This window comes from Meleagris gallopavo, chromosome 1 (genome assembly GCF_000146605.3).
Source record: "Meleagris gallopavo isolate NT-WF06-2002-E0010 breed Aviagen turkey brand Nicholas breeding stock chromosome 1, Turkey_5.1, whole genome shotgun sequence".
NCBI lineage: Eukaryota > Metazoa > Chordata > Aves > Galliformes > Phasianidae > Meleagris > Meleagris gallopavo.
In genome coordinates, this window is record NC_015011.2 from 10,235,455 (window position 1) to 10,254,245 (window position 18,791).

General features: G+C 42.7%; 2 protein-coding genes across 2 annotated transcripts in view; both read left to right on the forward strand.

Annotated features, from left to right (window-relative positions):
- Nucleotides 1–541: 541 nt before the first annotated feature.
- LOC104913741 (kinesin-like protein KIF21A) lies at nucleotides 542–11,438 on the forward strand. The gene is made up of 7 exons (XM_010721242.1): nucleotides 542–725; nucleotides 3,668–3,848; nucleotides 4,217–4,381; nucleotides 4,956–5,073; nucleotides 5,792–5,962; nucleotides 8,793–8,992; nucleotides 10,148–11,438. Exons 1-7 carry the CDS (start codon nucleotides 557–559, stop codon nucleotides 10,239–10,241), a joined length of 1,098 nt encoding a protein of 365 aa, XP_010719544.1. The 5' UTR covers nucleotides 542–556; the 3' UTR covers nucleotides 10,242–11,438.
- Nucleotides 11,439–12,867: 1,429 nt separating this feature from the next.
- LOC100550169 (sucrase-isomaltase, intestinal-like) overlaps nucleotides 12,868–18,791 on the forward strand; it is a 51,135-nt gene continuing 45,211 nt past the window's right edge. The window contains exons 1-4 of the mRNA XM_010721340.2: nucleotides 12,868–12,963; nucleotides 15,442–15,667; nucleotides 16,718–16,820; nucleotides 16,895–17,040. Coding sequence (XP_010719642.1) covers nucleotides 12,918–12,963; nucleotides 15,442–15,667; nucleotides 16,718–16,820; nucleotides 16,895–17,040 — 521 coding nt within the window. The 5' untranslated portion in view covers nucleotides 12,868–12,917. The remainder of the gene's footprint in view (nucleotides 12,964–15,441; nucleotides 15,668–16,717; nucleotides 16,821–16,894; nucleotides 17,041–18,791) is intronic.

Below are 18,791 nucleotides of genomic sequence, written 5' to 3' on the forward strand. Positions count from 1 at the left end.
TTTTTCAGGCTGGGTTACAGCCTTTTTTGTACCACTACAGAGTTAGCTACAAATGACCTGGAAAGATTCCTTTGGGGGTAACTGTACTCCCACCATGCTCTCTTATAGCCACTGAAGTTTGGCAGTGGGTACAAGGTGCAGTAGGGACCCTTACTTGGATTCACAAGTTAGCAGTTCTCCAAGCTTACCTGTAGAAGGAAGCTAATGCCAAATGGCTTCTGAGTTTGGAATTGTCTGTGTACGTTACACTGACTACATTTTTCAGGCATGCTATTTGGACTAAGTTGTCTTTCTGCAATTTGCAGTGTTACGGCTGTTCCAATGAATCCAGGAGCTTTCAGTATCTTGCATGTACCCAGCACTCAGCATCTTGCCTCTTTTTTTTTTTTTTTTGTATGTGATTTCCTTTAGCCCAGTGTTGACACTTGTTAAAGCTAAATAGTAAAAATTTTTAAATAGTTCATGAAAGGTGTTCAGTTGTTCTGCCCTCACATGTAAGAAAATGAAATTTACCTATATGTAGGGGAAAAGTTAGTTAATTGATTTGTCTATTACTATGCCCATCTCACACTTCCTTTTTTTCTTTAGGGGGATAATTAACCCATTTCCTGCTTCAAAATGCATCCGAACTTCCCCACTGCAGTGTATCTATACAGCTGAAGGACATGCCAAGCCTGTGCTTTGTGTAGATGCAACAGATGACCTTCTCTTCACTGGATCCAAAGGTCGGGCAACTTTTGTATATCTGTGGTGCATACACAGGCTGCTTTTTCATCTTTGGTTATTGTGAAATTCCCAATTTGTGCTTACTGCAGTGAATGCAGTGGAAAATTGTGAATGCCTATAATGCAACATAAGCTGAAGAAGGATTTACTGCAATTATGTACAGGTTTTCAGTCTTATTGTTTAGTATTTAGCTATTTATTTGTAGTAGAAAAAGTAACTCTCAAGAACAACATTAATACTTGTTGAATGATATGGTAACAGGTGCTTACATGATATGCAATACAAAGTAATAGCCTCAGGCTGTAGAATTATAGAATAGAATCATAGAATCACTGTGGTTGGAAAAGACTTCTAAGATCATCCAGTCCAACCATGTATCTATCACCAGTATTTGCTACTAAACCATGTCCCTCAGTACAGCATCTAAACGTTTCTTGAGTACGTCCAGGGTTGGTGACTCCATTACCTCCCAGGGCAGCCTGTTCCAGTGCCTGACCACTCTCTCAGAGAAGAAATATTTCCTAATGTCCAACCTGAATCTCCCTTAATGCAACTTGAAGCCATTCCCTTTAGTTCCATTGCTAGTTACAGGGGAGAAGAGGCCGACTCCCATCTCACCACAACCTTCTTTCAGGAAGTTGTTGAGTGCAGTAAGGTCACTCCTGTGCCTCCTCTTCTCCAGACTTGAACAATCCCAGGTCCCTCAGCTGCTCCTCATAAGACCTGTGCTCCAGATCTCTCAATGTAATGAGAGGCCCAAAAATGAACAGTACTCGAGATGTGACCTCATCAGTCCTGAGTACAAACGTCAACCAACACCCCCCAGGTCCATTTCCTCTATGCAGTCTTCCAGCCACTCTGCCTCAGCATTGTCTGAGGTTGTTGCGGCCAAAGTGCGGGATCTGTCACTTGGATTTCTTCCATTGGCATCAGCCTAGTGATCCAGCCTGCCCAGATCACTCTGTAGGGCCTCCCTGTCCCCAGATAGACACTTCCTGCCAGCTTGTTGTCATCTGCAACTTACTGAGGGTGCCCTCAATGCCCTCATCCAGGTCATCAATAAAGATATCAAACAGGACAGACCCCAGTAACAACCCTTGGGGATCACCACTTATGAATGGTCTCCATCTGGATTTAACTTCATTCACTACCACTCTCTTGGCCTGGCCATCCAGCCAGTTCTTTACGCAGTGAAGAGTACGTGTACAAGCCATGGGCTGCCAGCTTCTCTGGGAGAATACTATGGGAGACAATGTCGAAGACTTTGTAGTAGAAGAGATAGGAATTAGCGTATCTTAACAGCAGGACAAGGGGAAATGGTTTTAAGTTGAGGGAGGGAAGATTCAGGTGGGATGTCGGGGGAAAGTTCTTTATAGAGAAAGTGGTGAGGTGCTGGAACAGGCTGCCCAGAGAGGTTGTGGATGCCCCGTCCTGGAGGTGTTCAAGGCCAGGTTGGATGGGGCCCTGGGCAGCCTGGTCTAGTATTAAATGGGGAGGTTGGTGGCCCTGCCTGTGGCAGGGGGGTTGGAGATTCATGAACCTTGAGGTCCCTTCCAACCCTGGCCATTCTGTGATTCTGTGATTCTTTGACTGTCCTGCCTAAAGAGTTCAAACAGATTAAACCTGCAAAGCTCGGGCTATTTTCTACTTACCATTTGCATCTCATTAACTGTCCCCTTTGGGCTGTAAAAGTTGTATGGCTGTTATGGGATGGGCTACGTTTTAGTAGTCACTACATTTCCTACTGGGTGGAACAATCATATAACATATAAGTTCTGAAACTTCAGAGCATCCTTATTTATTCCTGTATTAACACAGAGAGCACCATCAGAGTAGATTTTCCACTGCTAACATTTAGATGTGGTTTCTAGCTACTCTGCCTGTATATTAAGAATACCAAGACACACTGTTACAGTCAGTTGGCAAACTTTTGGCCTTCAGAGTTTTTAGCCAAGGTTTTAGCATTTTGTGACTGTATACAAATGCAAGAAGATGAGGTATTTTCAGCTTCTGCAAATGCTGCTCACTTGATCTGTATTGAGATTTCAAATTTAGTGGCTACAAGGGAGAAAAGGTCTTAATATAAGTATTTTTTTAACACAGGAATGCTTGCAGATGTTGTAAATATTTGCTTTCCTGTCATATGCTAGCTTCTCATGCTTACCTTCTTCCTGCTCTTGTCACAGCTGCTGACACGTGAAGTTTGCTCTTCGTGCTCTCAGTAATTATTCCAGTTAAAGATGTACTCCTAAAATACAGAGAGTGATTCTGACATGGTGGAACAAGGAGGGTTTCAGGTGTGGGCTCTATTCAAGCTGCAAAATTCTTAAACTTCTACATGTTTGGAGTTTTAGCACACACAAGTTTGCAGTGTTTAAGTTGCATTGCTACTGAAGGAAACCTATGACTAAAGCACTTATACTGGAATTTTCAGAGGCAGCTAGTGCACTGAATAGTTTGTGTTGCTTTTTGCCTTCATACTTGTCGTGTCTGTCAGCCCTCCTTCAACCTGAAGCATGCATTTCCTCCTGAACTATGACCTTGATGAAGAATTTGTAGGTGTAAAATTGGGTGATTCTCTTGATCGTTGTCAATCATCCAAACCTGACAGCCTCCAAATTTCCTCTTACATTCTTTCCTTGGGAAGGGATTTTATCTTTTTAAAATATTAATTGACTTAATGTGCATATCTTGAACTTGACATGTAAGGATTAACCTTGCTTTGTTTTGATGATGGTAGATGATACTCTTGTGTACTCTTTTAAGACCAATTTAATATAGATATTTTGTGCAGTGCATATCAAAAGAGAGCAATATATTTGAGTGCAAATGGATATATAGATTTGTTGGTTTATTTTAATTACTAGCCTTTTGGAAAAACTTGACTTCTTTACTTTTTTAATTCCCTCCCCCCTTTTTTGTTTTTCTTGACTTTATGTAGACCGTACCTGTAAAGTCTGGAATCTGGTAACTGGACAAGAGATTATGTCTCTAGGGGGTCATCCAAACAATGTTGTTTCTATAAAGTATTGCAACTATACAAGTTTGGTCTTCACAGTCTCAACCTCCTATATCAAAGTGTGGGACATCAGAGATTCTGCTAAGTGTGTTCGAACGTTGACGTAAGTATGTTAAACCTTGAATAACAGGAGCTTGAATGAGTTTTGATCTAAAATTAAATTAGATTAAATTCAGTAGTGCACAGTGTAACTCAAATATGCTGTTGGGACCGGTGGCTTTATTTACACCTTTTAGCTAAGTCAGTGTGGGGTGTTGGTAATGTATGAAAACATGAGTTTGCTTGCATGCATGCCTGTGGTATTTTAGCAGGTCTTTGGTATTCATTATTGGCTTTATAGTCTTTTTGCTCAGGTGAATGGGCTTTGTTTTAAATAACATGTAAAGTAAGGAGAACATAATGTAGTTGTCCTACTTTTTCTACTTTTTTTTCTACTTTTTCTACTTTTTTCTGCTCCCTCCCTTTGCTTAGGTCTTCAGGCCAGGCAATGCCTGGTGATGTGTGTTCGGGAAGTACAAACAGAACGGTCACTATCCCAGCTGGAGAGAATCAGATTAATCAGATTGCACTAAATCCAACTGGCACATTCCTCTATGCAGCTGCTGGAAATTCAGTGAGGATGTGGGACCTGAAAAGGTACTGAACACCAGTGGAAGAGCATGTTCCTTATGAGGTCACATGCATATATGAAGCAAAGTCAATGAGATGTTTCCTGTGTGTGGAAATGTAGCCAAGAAATGGATCAGCTAATTTTTGCTATAGTTGTTACAGAGATAATGGTGGAAGAGCTTTTTATTTCCTCACGTGGTAAAATTATGATGAATTGTTTAAGTAAAAATTATTGGAAGAAAAAAAGCACTGAAGAATGATGTGATAAATTTGTGTTGTGACTGGTAATTGCCAATGAGTGATGAGAATCTACTGATGTAATGCATGGCTGTGATCATTATTAGACAGAACTTTTCCAAACAGATCCTGCACTCAAAGAGAGCATTCAAAATACTTTACAGGGCCTGATGTGTTTGTTTTTTAACATACAAGTTTTGGTTTCCACTTAACAATGATCTAGCATCTTTATGTGGGTATAAGCAGCAGATTATGTAACCAGAGGATAAGTTAGAAGACCCATTCTAGCAGAAACTGTGTTATGGTTTATGTTGTATACACAGAAAAATTGAAAATCCTCAGTCATTTCTTCTTGTTCTTGAAGATTTCAGTCTACAGGAAAGCTAACTGGTCACTTGGGTCCTGTCATGTGCCTTACTGTGGATCGAATTTCCAACGGACAGGATCTTATTGTCACTGGTTCAAAGGACCATTATATAAAGGTAAACCATTAGTATTTGCCTATGTATTTTAACTCCTAACATCAGTATGAGTTGCAGGCTTCAGCAGAAGTGACCCATATCTGAAATCTGATAACCCAAATGGAAATTCTTCTATCAGTTATAGATTATGGGTAATGTTTGATCTTAATAACTAGCACTATTTTTATCATGTGGTGGAGTGTTCTTGAAAACATCGTGGATCAGATTGTCTATAATTCGTCTTATTCCTCATCACATGTGAGGTGGACTTCAGGTGTGTGAGGTCTTAGAGACGTATTTGCAACACCTCCTGTTTAGGTGCTTTAACAGGCTCAAAGTTACTTCAATGAATGCATCTGTTTTGGGGTGCAGACCTAGTTCCCTTGGCAGAGGTGCTCTGTATGCTCCCCACAGACTCTTGCTTAAGCATTACCCCAGTTGTGAAGTGGGAATGGAAAGAGGTCTGTGTACTTCAGTCTTTTGGGTGATTTATTAGCACATATTTTTTGATTGCTCTGAGTTGTGTTAAAGCACAGCATAGTGAGATTATGATGCTTTCTTGTGTCTCATCATTGTGATTAATTTCATTCTATGTTAGAGAGTCTGTTCTTTATTTGTAGCCTTTTTTCTCTACTTCAGCCAGAGTGTATTTGAATCCACAAGCTCCACTGCACATCTCCAAGCTGATTAGGTAGCAGATAATTTTGCTAATAGTATTTGAACATTTATTTTGTTTTAGATGTTTGATGTAACTGAAGGGGCTCTTGGAAGCGTAAGTCCTACACACAATTTTGAACCTCCTCACTATGATGGCATCGAAGCACTTGCTATTATGGGAGACAACCTTTTCAGTGGATCTAGAGATAATGGAATTAAGAAATGGGACTTGGCTCAGAAAGACCTTCTTCAGGTAATACAAAAATCACATGACAGTCATGTTTACTATGTTTCTCAGGCTGTGTAAATGTTCAAGTTTAGATGATGACTATTCGCAAAGACAAGAAGGTGATGGGAGCTAGTCAGCATGGATTCATGAAGGAGGAATTATACCCAGTCAGACTGAAGCCTTCTCTGACTGGCTTGGTGGATGAGGAGAATCTCATGTTGTAAAAAGACTTAAAGGCTTTTTACACTGTCTGTGATAACACGCTTATTCACAAACTGATTAAGTATGTGAAGCACTAGAGAAGTGCACTGTGAGATGAACTGGAAACTGGCTGAACTTCTGAACTAAAAGGATTATGGCCAGCAGCACAAAGCCTAGTCACTAGTGGGGTATCCCAGGTGTCAGTACTGGGAGCGATTCTCTAATATTTTCATTGATGGCCTGGATGATGCAGCAGAGTGTAGTCTGAGCACAATTGCTGGTGATACAAAACCATGAGGAGTGGTTGATAGAGCAGATGGTTGTGCTGTCCTTCACAAGGGCTTTGGCAGGCTGGTGCAGAGGAGCTTCATGAAGTTTGACAGATGGAAATGTCAAGTCTTGCATCCCATAAGGAGTAACTCTGAACACCAGTAGTACAGGCTGGGGGCCAGCCAGCTGCAAAGTGCTCTTGCAGCAAGTGTTCTCCTGGACTGCATTAGGATGAGAGTTGATGGGGTGTTGATCCTTCCCATCTGCTCTGCACTGGAGAGGTGCATCAGGAATTGCTGTCTCCACTGCTGGGCTCCCCAGTACAAGAGAGACATGGACAGAGTGGAACAAGTTCAGCAAAGACCTGAAGCTGAGCTTTGTGCTGAAAGAGCTTTAAGAGGATTAGCAAACTGGATCCTCTCTCACGAGGAGACACCAAGAGGGCTGGGTCTCTTCAGGCTGGGGAAGAGAAGGCACAAGGGGATATTGTCAGTGTATGTAGATACCTAAAATAGGAGGGAGAAAAGACAATGGAGCCAGACACTGATCAGTAATATCCAGTGGAAGAAAAATAAACAGTGGGCACAAAATGAAATGCAAGAAATTCTATTTAATGGAGAGGAAAAAAAAAAAAAAGCTGAACAACCTACTCTGGCTGACCCTGCTTTGAGTAGGGGATTGAACTAATGATCTCCAAAGATCTCTGCCAACCTCAGCTATTCTGTGCTTCTGAAGACATAATATAGAATCATAGAACCATGAATGAGGTTGGAAGGAACTGGATCATCCAGTTCCAACCCCCCTGCTATAGGCAGGGACATCTCCCACTAGACCAGGTTGCTGAAAGCCCCATCTAGCCTGGCTTTGAATGCTTCCAAGGAGGAGGAAGCGTGCACAGGCTTACTGGTCAACCAATGTCTCAACACCCTGACAGTAAATAATTTTTTCCTATTATCTAGTCTAAATCTATCCTCTTCCAGTGTAAAGCCATTTCCCCTTGTCCTGTTGCTATATGCCTTTATAAAATGTCCCTGCAGCTTTCCTGTAGGCTCCCTCCAGGTACTGATAGGCTGCTATAAGGTCTCCTTGGAGCCTTCTCTTCTCCAGGCTGAAGAGCACGGCTCTCTCAGCCTGTCCTCATAGGGGAATGCTCCAGCCCTCTGATAATCTTCATGGTCCTCCTCTGGACCTGCTCCAACACCATGTCGTCTTGTGCTGGGGGCTTCAGAATTGGATGCAGTACTTCAGGTGGGTTCTCACCAGAGCAGAGTAGAGGGGCAGAATCACCTCCCTTGACCTGCTGGTAAGGACATCTGTAACTCAGTTATTTTTCAGTAAATGTAGATATAATTTTGATTTGATCACATACATGGTAATATAGTAGAATCTAAATACTGCAGGTTTCATCTGTATTCCTGGTATTCCTTGACATGACTGTTTTAGATAAGGATCAAACCCTGAAATAGAGCTGAATCTGCTTTAAAATATAAATAGTAACATTCCAAGACATTAGTCCTGAGTTGGAAGACTGAATTGATGAAAATAACTCAGCAAACATAGTATTCAAAAAAATTTGGAGATTATCTACTTCACTTAGTGCAATGCAACCCAAGCAGTGTATATTATAGTTAAAGCTTCAGGATGTTCCTAGAAAGCTGCAGGATGTTCCTGAAAGCTTTCTCCATGTTGGGAAAGGCAGCAAAGAGTTCCTACAGAATTGGAAAAGAGCTGCTTCCCTTAAAAGACAGCAAACTTGAGCTATTACATCCCTGGTGTTTGTATCCCTGGTGTATTTTGTTCTCGGCCATTCTGTGAAGCGTTTTGCTTTCTGAATCAGCAGTAAAATGTTAGTGTCCTTCCTCAATAAATAATGAATGATTTTAAGTGCCGTATCATAAAATCATTTTAGAAACTATAATGGGAAAATAAGAAAGGAGAAAGGCAAATGGTTTTTGCTTCCCTGGTGTATTTTTTGATCAGTGTGTTGGGTTTTCTTTCTCTTTCTAAGTTTTACAGACAGACTTGAAAAACATGTGTGCATTCAAATATGCATTTGAACATATGTGGATTTAGCATTATCCCAAAGTAATTTTCTGTTCCATCTCATGGCAGTTGTGCGTATTGGATTTTTTTTCTTATTCTGTAACACTGATTTTCAAAGAGAAGCAAACCCAAGGTGACTCACATAGAAGTAGCCTCATGGAAGAAAGGCATCTCCTTACTCTAATAAGGAAGTAGTAGCAGGGCTTGACATAGGTAATCAACCACAGGACTGGAATCGGGCTTAGAACTCGGGATTTTTTTTTTTTAGTTTCTGCTTCTGAGCTCAATCATCTATAATTCTTTTTCACCCTATGAGATTCATCTGCTTTCTGTTTTTCAGCAAGTTCCTAATGCTCATAAGGACTGGGTGTGCGCACTGGGCCTGGTGCCTGGTGCTCCAGTTCTGCTCAGCGGCTGCAGAGGAGGAACCCTCAAGCTCTGGAACGTGGACACCTTTGCACCAATTGGAGAGATGAAGGGACACGACAGTCCTATAAATGCAATCTGCACCAACTCCAGCCAGATTTTCACAGCATCAGAGTGAGTTTTTCTTATCCATAAACCCTTTTTTTTGTATAGTTTTAGCTATGGTTTTACCCACGCAAACACGTTTAGATCTTCAGCTGTGTTAGTCGCTAGCAGAAATGGGAGGACCTGGTCCATGCCTCTAAGTGTCAGTAACCTACAGCAGTGGGTCTCTGAAGTGGGGTGTGTGTGCTGCAGGATATGCAAAAGTGATCCTTTGGGATGGGAGAAGAAAATATTGGAACTTTGATGCATATGTATAGATGATAAATGAGTAACAATAAATATATTGGTAGTGCACGCTCAGTAATTTCTTGGTAATGGCATGCGTGAGTAAAACAGTTCAGAGACCTCTGATGGGCGGGATGGAAGAGGGAGAATTGGACAATACTGAGTATTTTACCATCTTGCACCTCTGCAATTAGGCTGTTCACTGCTAGGACCAACCCTTGACATGTGGGAATGTTTCTAAATGCCATGTTAAGTGCTGGCCTAGAGCAGAAGCTTTGCAAGTTGTCTTCCTGTCCCTTAAACGCCTTGATATCTGCTCCCTCAGTAAATCTGGGCATATTAAGAAATTAAACTAATCCTGAAGAAAGTAAAGTAGAGGGGACTGCACTTGGAGGTGCAGGCTTTGCACAGGAGCTGTGAACCCTGTCATCGTATGTTCTGGTGCTAAGCATTGTTGGAGTTGTCAAAGATGATGTCCCTATTAATTAATATCTAGAGATATTAATACATTTAGGTCACGTGCAAATGAAATTTTATTATTAGCAGAAAATTCCATCCTTTTGGGACTTTTAATACTGTGCTGAAGGCCTCCAGAACTTGCAGTGTTTGAGTAAGAAAAATTCTGTGCTGTGCTAAAGTCTGGTCTGACTGCTGAATCCTGATGTATTTCTTTGTTGTTGTTTGTTTTTGGAGAAGGAAATAGGAAATACAGGAGTTGCCATTTGGGGCAATCTCAATAGTAAGTGTATGAGTGAGTGCTTATGCTTCATAGTGTTTGCTTTGCCTTCACAGGTTATATTGCTATTTAAGGAGACAAATTTCTCAGTTCTCTAAAAATGCCTTTCTGAATCAGGCACCTGCAGCCTTTTTCCTCCTGTCTTGCTCCTTCTCCAACTTAATCACTTAACTAGAATTCTGGTTTGGCTTTTTGTTTTTCAGTGACAGAACTGTGAGGATCTGGAAAGCTCGGAATGTGATAGATGGACAGATCTCCGATGCAGGAGATGCAAGTGAAGATCTGGCCAGTAACTGAGATGATGGGCATAAATAAAGATTGAATGGTTGATGAAGTTGAAGTGCGCCCTATGCAGTTTGCTGCATACTTATTAAGTGAATGCTGATGACTGGAATGAGCTGAAAAATAAGAGTGAACTCTTCTGTTAGACCTGCTGTCCTTAAAGTATGTACTGTAGGGGGAAAAAAAAAAAAACAACAAAACCAAGGGTAGCATTCTTGTATCTCAGTGATCACGTATGTATGTCTATATATAATGGCTGAATTTGTGTGCACTTGTGTAACACTTGCAGTTTGAGTTAACTGGAAGTCAGTCTTCTCTAATGACCATCTCAAAATTATAACCAGGAATATATCAAAAGAGTGCTCTGCTGTATTTCACTCAAGTATGATCAGCTGTGTCGCATTTTAGGGTAGCAAGGGACTGATGATGTCCTGTTAATAAGCCTTTGATTATGACAGACGTTGTTTCGAGATTTTAAAGGTCACTTACCCTGTTGTTAGGGAAGTGAAGTGAACAAAAGATGGGAGGAAGCTGTTAGGGCAGATCGTTCTGATATAACTGTGTCCTGCTAACAGAAACGCTATATGATTTGTGCTAACCTTAGCGTATAATCCTTGTTGACCAAAGCTGTGCAGATGTGTATACTCTGTGCTCAGGACTAGAACTAAAATGCTCATAAGCTGGTATGTTTTATTAGTGTTTTGCCTATAATCTGTAATGACTAGATGTTTCTTAATGTCATCACAGAAGTATACCTTAATCTATTTTTCTTATGAATTCATTTCTATCATCTCGCATTTTCTTTTTTTAAAGCAAAATATCTTTCCTTTTTATCTAATTTTATATGCTGCTAAACGTATTTTAAATACACTGTTTTGCAAACCTTGGCAGTTACTTTGAGAACTGAACCACGTGTATTGGGAAAGCTATGTAAATAGATGGTTGTATAAAGAAAATATCTTATCATGTGCCTGTATGACTTTTAAAGTTCCTAGAATGTGGATATTGAGGGAGGATGTATAATTTAGCCAACTGCTCTGAATATTAATTTGTAAATTCTGCAAATTTTAAAACTTATGTAGATTCAGATACAGTGTTTGGATGTTGAGGTGTTTTGTTGTTGGTTGTTTTGTTTTGTTTTTCCCCAGAAAAATATAAGTCTGTAAATTATAGCTTGTGTAGGTAACACTTAAATAAAGATGTGAATGTGAACTATTTCTCTTTGTGTTTTTCTTCATAGTTCCTTATAAACAGTCCACTTGCAAAGGCCCCACATGTGAAAATGCACGTTGTTACATAATACAGTAGAATACCTTGCTGGGTAATATAGCCCCGTGGGTTGGTATCCCAGTCCTGTCTTCTAGTTAACCATTGTTTCTGTTTCAGTGGTACTCAGGAACTCTAGCAGGATTCCCTTGTACCAAGTACAGTACTGACTTCAAATGGAGCTGGTGCCCTGTTCTCCAGAGATCGTTTCTTCCCTTTTGTGTCAAGCAAAGAGAAGCTTTGAAGCTCCTAATAGATCTTTGAGAAGTTTTCCTTCTCAGCTCAGCTGGAAAGCAGATGAAACTGCATACTCCATGTGATTTAAGTCTGATTTAGCCCAGGTTTTGGCAGAAATAAGTAATGATATGTATTGTTAAGCAGCATACAGGTTAGGAGTTAAAACAGTCACTGCTTGGTATTGCTACTCCTTACCTCTTATGCTTTTGAGAAATTTAAAAGGTGCCTGCACACACGTGTTGTTTGGGCCCTGAGGAAATGGAGTGGATTTATGTGCAAGAGGCTGTGCCTGGTGCAGGGTACCCCTTCTGCCTGGCTCGGGCATAGGGGCACGTTTGGGTTCTCTGGGCAGCCCATGTTCCTCAACAGGGCTGCTATTTTCCCAGTCTGTAATTCATACAAACTTTGTGGTTTTCAACTACTGTTTTTTAAAAGTCCTTATAAACGTAAGAAATTGCTGCTTGCTGTCAGACTGTTCTGTCTTAATGGACCATATGGCGAGGGTCTGTTGTTGCAACAGTCTGAGTTACAGATGCTTCTCTCTGGTAATGCTTGAAAACAGACATTTTGTTTTATGAAGCTATCTTGTGGTTAGCACCAATATAACTCTTTGATAGCGTGTGTATAGAAAGTCATTTTTTCCTCTGGGAAGACATCACATCAAAATGAACCTTACTGTACAACGCAGGCTTATCCTGGAAGTTCTCACCATCAAATAGTTGGAGGAAATTTGTCATTTTGTAAAGGTCACAGTCCCAGTCCTTGTTTAAATGGATATTTCTTCAACTGTGTTGATTTTTCTCCAGACGTTTCATTTTAGTATAAAGTTGTGTATCTGACAAAAGATAAATCAGAAAAGAGTAAACACGGGGCTCTGGAGGGGGTTCTGTAAAGAGAGAAGAGTCTCTGGGAAGTAATTTTTGGGAAGCCTTGGGAAAATGACCCTCTCTCAAAGCTGGAGTTGAGAAATTTATCAAGGTTTATGAACAAATTTGTCACCAGCCCTATCTTATCTGCTTCTTAATGATGGCAAGGCCACATGTTACAATAACCTGAGTTTCTTGGGTTAGATTTGAGAAAATATTGATAATGTCTCATTAATAATCAGAACAAGATAATTGAGGTGCGTGTTGTGCCTTAGCCTGGTATATAAGACTGCAGGCTGCGGCCAGATGTCAGCACTCAGCCATGGATGGGGTCAGGGGGCTCTGGCTCTTGGTCACCGTGCTGGCAGGTGGGTGCACAGGACTTCTTTTTGTCACAGGACTTAAAAGCAAGATCTAAACAATAGCAACAAAGCTATTGGGGTGGGAGCTCTTCTTTTCACATGGAAAAGGAGAGGACGGGTGTAGGCTGAACTCCACCTGAGGTGACTCTATGGGAAGGCAGCAGTGCTGGCTCATTTTATAAATATACCCCAGTCCAATGGTGCATTCAGTTCTTGGGTACCAGAGCAGATGGACTGAAGTCATTCAGCTGCTGAAAGGTAATGTTACCTTGGATAATTTGCTTCCTGGAATTTTTTTACCCACGTATATCGGTGGTGAATCAGTCTGGGGTCTAATAAGGAGAGAATACAGCTGATTCTCATTGTGTTGAGAGATAAAGGTAGAGGGAAGCAGCAAACATGAAGGTGAGCCCAAAATGCAAGGACTCGTACTTGTGAATTAGAAGGAATGTGATTTTTAACTCCTTGCTCACGCCTTATTGCAGCACCTTTTAACAATTTCGTAGAAGTAAAGTCAGGGTTTTTAAAAACAAACAGGAATGCTTTTTCATTTCTATCTTTCAAGCTCTCTTTAGCTTCTGTTCCCGTGGAAATTATCAAGGAAAAGGAGCACATAGCCCCAGCTATTGCTGAGTGGCTGCTCTTTTGCATTTCATTTCAACGCATGCTTACAAACATAGGGAGTAAGTGCAAGAGAAAAATGATGCAAAGGCTTTAAAATAAAAATAAGGGGGAAAAAAGAGTAGAAGGAGGAATTTGCACCTTTCCTTTGCCATTATGCTGTACGGATAGCAGGAATTTAGGGAACAAGAGGTGAAGGAGGCTGCAGCCTGATTCAGCTGCTCAGACGTGAGTGTGCTACCAAAATTTCCAGGAGAGCTCCAGCTTCATGTAGAAGGGGGCTTTCTTGGCTCCTACAGAAGCAATTTTTTTTTCTTTTCCATCAAACTTTCCACTCACAATATCCTTATGAAGTGTTTTGAAGGCATTTCATGATAGAAATAAGTTGATAAGAGTCTCCCGTGAGATGTTAATAACCTGCTCTGGTGTGTTCAGTCATGTTGTAAGTAATGAAAAGAGCGATGCTGCATTTTATTCCTACTGGGAAAAAATAGTGAAATGTGGTGGTTTTACTCTGTGCTCCATCTGCCCAGATGTTAACTGGCATGTGTGGGCTGATTTCACACTTCTGCTTCATATGCACCTCTATATCACACACCATTGTGTCAGGCTGCCCCTCTGCTGTCATCTGTCACATGGCAACAAAATGCAATGAAATATTAATGGAAGCTTTAACCCCTACTGCTGTACCACCAACATCTGCCTCTGATGCTGTGGGCAAAGATGTGTCATTGAAATCCTCCATGCAGAAAAAATGGCATCCATTGACATTTACTGATGCTTGCTGAACATTTATGGAAACCAACCAGTGGATGCGAGCACTGTAAGGCAGTGGGTGGCGTGTTTCAGTAGTGGCCACATGAGTCATCTCTACTGGTGCAGAATTTTATGAGCATGGCATGCAGGCTCTTGTTCATTGGTGATGGTGGTTGCTAATGGTGGTGACTGTGTTGAAAAATAGACTTTAGTAGCTGAGAATTTGCTCTATCAAACAGTGTTATTGTGCTTTTTGTAGCTGTTGTGGCCTCCATGGAAATAGATAGGATGCATTACTTTCAGAGCAACCTACAAACACTCTGACATTGCCAAATGATGCTATTTTCTAGTAAACCCGCAGTTTTATTTTTTTCAGTATATGTAAAAATTGCTTGTGCACATTTTCTTGTAAACTTCTTTCTATTGGAATACTCTGGACCATGTCAGCAAACACATTTTAAGCTTCGAGGTACACACCAGTTCAGGTAAAAATTGTCAAAAGTGAAGGTGACTGTCATTTTATGGAAAGGAATAATTATTTTTCAAGTAGCTTTAATCTCGAGTTTTCATAGAATTATTAGACCACTAAAATCACCTAATCCAGCTATCAACCCATCCCCACCAATACTGCCACTAACCTCTTCCTCAGTGCCACGTCTCCATGTTTCTTGAACACCGCCAGGGATGGTGAGTCCACTACCATCCTGGGCAGCCTGTGCCACTGCCTCACCACCCTTTTGGAGAAAAAATGTTTCCTCATATCCAACCTGAACCTGCCCTGGTAATGACTGAGAGGGCAGAAGTCAGCTGTTGTCAGCCCGCTACCTTACACCATGTGATAGGGGTGCCCTCAGCGGATCACTGTGCAGGAGCCAGGCACTGGGACAGCAGTGTGTGGTCATGGGGACAGAACCTCTTGCTTTGCTCATTTTGGTCACCAATAGGCATGCTTCTCTGAGGACATCTCAGCCACAGGAGTTGTAGTGTTGGCCCCAGATGAGGCAAAAACACCTCATCAAAAGAAGAGTAACTGCAGAAGCTCTTATTGCTTGTTCTGTGGCTCTGTGTGTGTCATTCCATGCTCCCTGACTGCTTTTTCTCTCTTAGCCTTAGGCTACAGCCATGGCTCCAGCACAGAGCAGTGCACAGTGCCAGCAGAAGGAAGAATAAACTGCCACCCCCAGCCCGGCGCGACCCAGCAGAGCTGCGAGGCACGCGGCTGCACCTGGTGTGCCACTGATATCCCCAACGCTCCTTGGTGCTTCTTCTCTGAGGACAGCACCTATGGCTACTCACTGGCCAGGAACATGGAGAAGACAGAGAAAGGCTGGAGGTAAGCTGGCAGTGAGCCGTTGTGCCTGAGTCTGGTGAGGGAGGGGGTGGCAGGTGTGTTTCTGTAAGCCACGTGCAGTTGGGTTTCTGCTCATGCCACCAGTGCATGGAAACCACGTACTTCATAGAATCATAACATCACAGAATCAGAAAGGTTGGAAAAGACCATTAGGATCATCTAGTGTCAACCATCAGCCCATCTCCACCATGCCCACTAACCACATCCCTCAGTGCCACATCTCTATGTTTCACAAACTCCTCCATGGACAGTGACTGCACCAGCTCCCTGGGCAGCCTGTGCCACTGCCTCACCACTCTTTTGGAGAAGTTGTTCCCCATATCCAACCTGAACCTCCCCAGGCAAAACTTGAGGCCATTATCTCTTGCCTGTTAATGGCAAGAAGAGCCAAGCTAACAATATATGACTTTGTCATCTGATTTTTAGCCTTAAATCTCAGTAAAATAAAAGCTACTGCATGCTGCTGAATTCATCCATAGGGATAAAAAGCCAATAATCAGAGATAGGGGAAATTGTCAGTGCCATGGCTGGAATAGGGGGAAAGTCCTAAACTAAAATAAGAAATTGTTAGGTTAGATGTTAGGAGGAAGTTCTTTACTCAGAGAGCGGTGAGGCCCTGGCACAGCTGCCTATAGAGCTGTGGGTGCCCCATCCCTGCAGGCACTCAGGGCTGGGTTGGATGGGGCACTGGGCAGCCTGAGCTGCTGGGGGGCAGCCAGCCCATGGCAGGGGTTGGGGATGGATGGGCTCTGAGGTCCATTCCAGCCCAAACTGTTCAGTGATTCTTTGATTCCATGTTCTCAAGACAGCTGAGCAGTGTGCTGGGAGCTCAGACTTCTGCTGCAATCAGCAGCCCAATGCCACCAACTCAGCCATGAGGAGGTGGATCTTAGCAAATGGGAGATTAACTCAGGTTTCTTCTCTCTACAAACCAATGCTTGATGTATTATTTTTAAGAGCTGATGTAGAAATGCTGAGTTGTTTCCCTGCACCAAGAGGTGGCAGTGGGACTGAGGCTGGTTTCTGTCACAGGGTGACTTTGGACAAGCGCAGCACGGTGTCACTGTTCGGTGATGACATCTCTCCCATTGTCATGGATGTGGAGTTGCAAACGAAGGACAGGCTCAGGTTTAAGGTGAGTATTTCAGGGGAGGATGCCGTTATAAGGCCAACTCCACACCAGCTAACCATCGCCCTTTCCTTGCCCAGGTGTACGACCCCAGCCAGGAGCGCTTCGAGGTGCCCCTCAGCATTGATGCCCCGGGGGTGGCTGCCGAGGATGCCAACTACGATGTGGAGTTCTCATCTGACTCCTCACACTTCCGAGTGAAGAGGAAGAGCACCGGCACAGTGCTGTGAGTACAGAGTGCTGCCAGCACCGCGCTCTGGAGCAGTAGGAGTGACAGGGCAAGTGCCGGCTGCTTCCTCGGGTTTTGCTCTGTGACACTGCCTCAAGCACAAACCAGCATAAATCCAGTTGCAATCCTTGAAAATCCTCATTATTAGTAGAGTATCTGCCTGTCTAATGAGTGATTATCCACAGGCACGCAGGAATGATGATCTGTTAAGCCGAATAAGCTTTAAGACTGCTAGTTTCTGGGCACGTGGCTTGAGGCATTGCCGTTCTGAGGATGTGGAAGTACTGAAGCACTGTTCTCTGAAATATGGGGCTCTGTAGTGCACCAGAAGGTGAGCATGAGCTCGTGTACCGCTCTCCCAGCTGTAGCCTGAGAAACTGAAGTCATGTCCTCAGGGGCCCTCAGGCTCCAGCTACCACTGATTCCAATGGAAGCAGGAGATGGTGCAGGTGGGTCTGGCCTGTCGCCATGTGAGAGATCACTTCTGCATCATTCAGATTGGCAGAGCAGAGGCACAGGGCATTGTAATGTAGGCAACGTTTCCATTAGGACCTTGTGAGAGAGGAGCAAACTGTGCTCTGTCTGTGGAAGGCTGTGGGTATGGTTGTATTAGCACTTTAGTTCAGATCAGCAGCACATTTTGAGGTGAAGCTCCTGACTACACCCACCCTTGTCCTTGGCGCCAGCTCTGCCAGAATTGGAGCAGATGAATCCTATGCAAAGTGCACTCCCAGAGGGTCCTTGAGATCTATGTGGAACCCCAAATATGAACAGAGCAGGTCAGATCACTGGTTTGTTGGTTTTTTTTTTTCTTCCCAGAAGCTCTTTGTTAAACAGATTCAAAAGATAAGTATTATCTGTGCATTAAATATAGGGATGGCTTCACATGTGTGATGTGATGCAGCCTCTAGAATGGCTGCAGATGGAACCACTGCACTGGGTTTTAATTAGCTGTCTGTCCTTTTAACTGCAGCCTCATGCTGTCTCTTTTTGGGCACTGCAGCCAATGCTGTAAAGTTTTCCTTTTGCAGGCTATTGTAAAGGAATGTATTATGCATTGCACGATAACAAAAATAATTTAATTCTTCATTAGACTTAACAGCTTTGTGAAAGCGGTGGGCATAAGCTAAAGACCCAATTTTCTTCTCTTTGTAATGAGAGATTTTGGCAGAGGCTCGTTAATTAAAACAGTGAAGGGAGAGGTGCCTGCACAACGACTAGGGCTGGCAGAGAGCTCGGTCCTTGCGGTGACCCCAGGCCACAGGGTTAACCTCTGAGCAGCACTGCTAAGAAAAGATCTTCATCAGCAGAGAGATGGAGCATTTTGCTTAGAGAAAGGGAAATTCTGTGCTTCTGGGGGCTTTTGCTTCACTGAAATGGCATTGGTGGTGGTTGTAGGCTGAAGGGTCACCCCTGGCAGGGATGCTGAGTAGCTCGGGTGTGCACAGAGAAGAGCAGTGAAGCTGGTGAAGGGCTGGACCACATGAGTTACGAGCAGTGACAGAAGGACTTGGGGTTGTTTAGTCTGGAGGAAAAGAAGATGAAGGGAGACCTCATTGCTCTCTACAGCTACCCAACAGGAGGTTGCAGTGAGGAGGGTATCAGTCTCTTTTCTGTGGTGACAAGCAATATGATGCGAGGCAATGATCGCAAGTTGCCCCAGAAAAGATTTAGAATTTCCTTGTGGAGAGGGTGGTCAGCTGTTGGAATGGGCTGCCCAGGGAAATGGCAGAATTCCCATCTGTGGA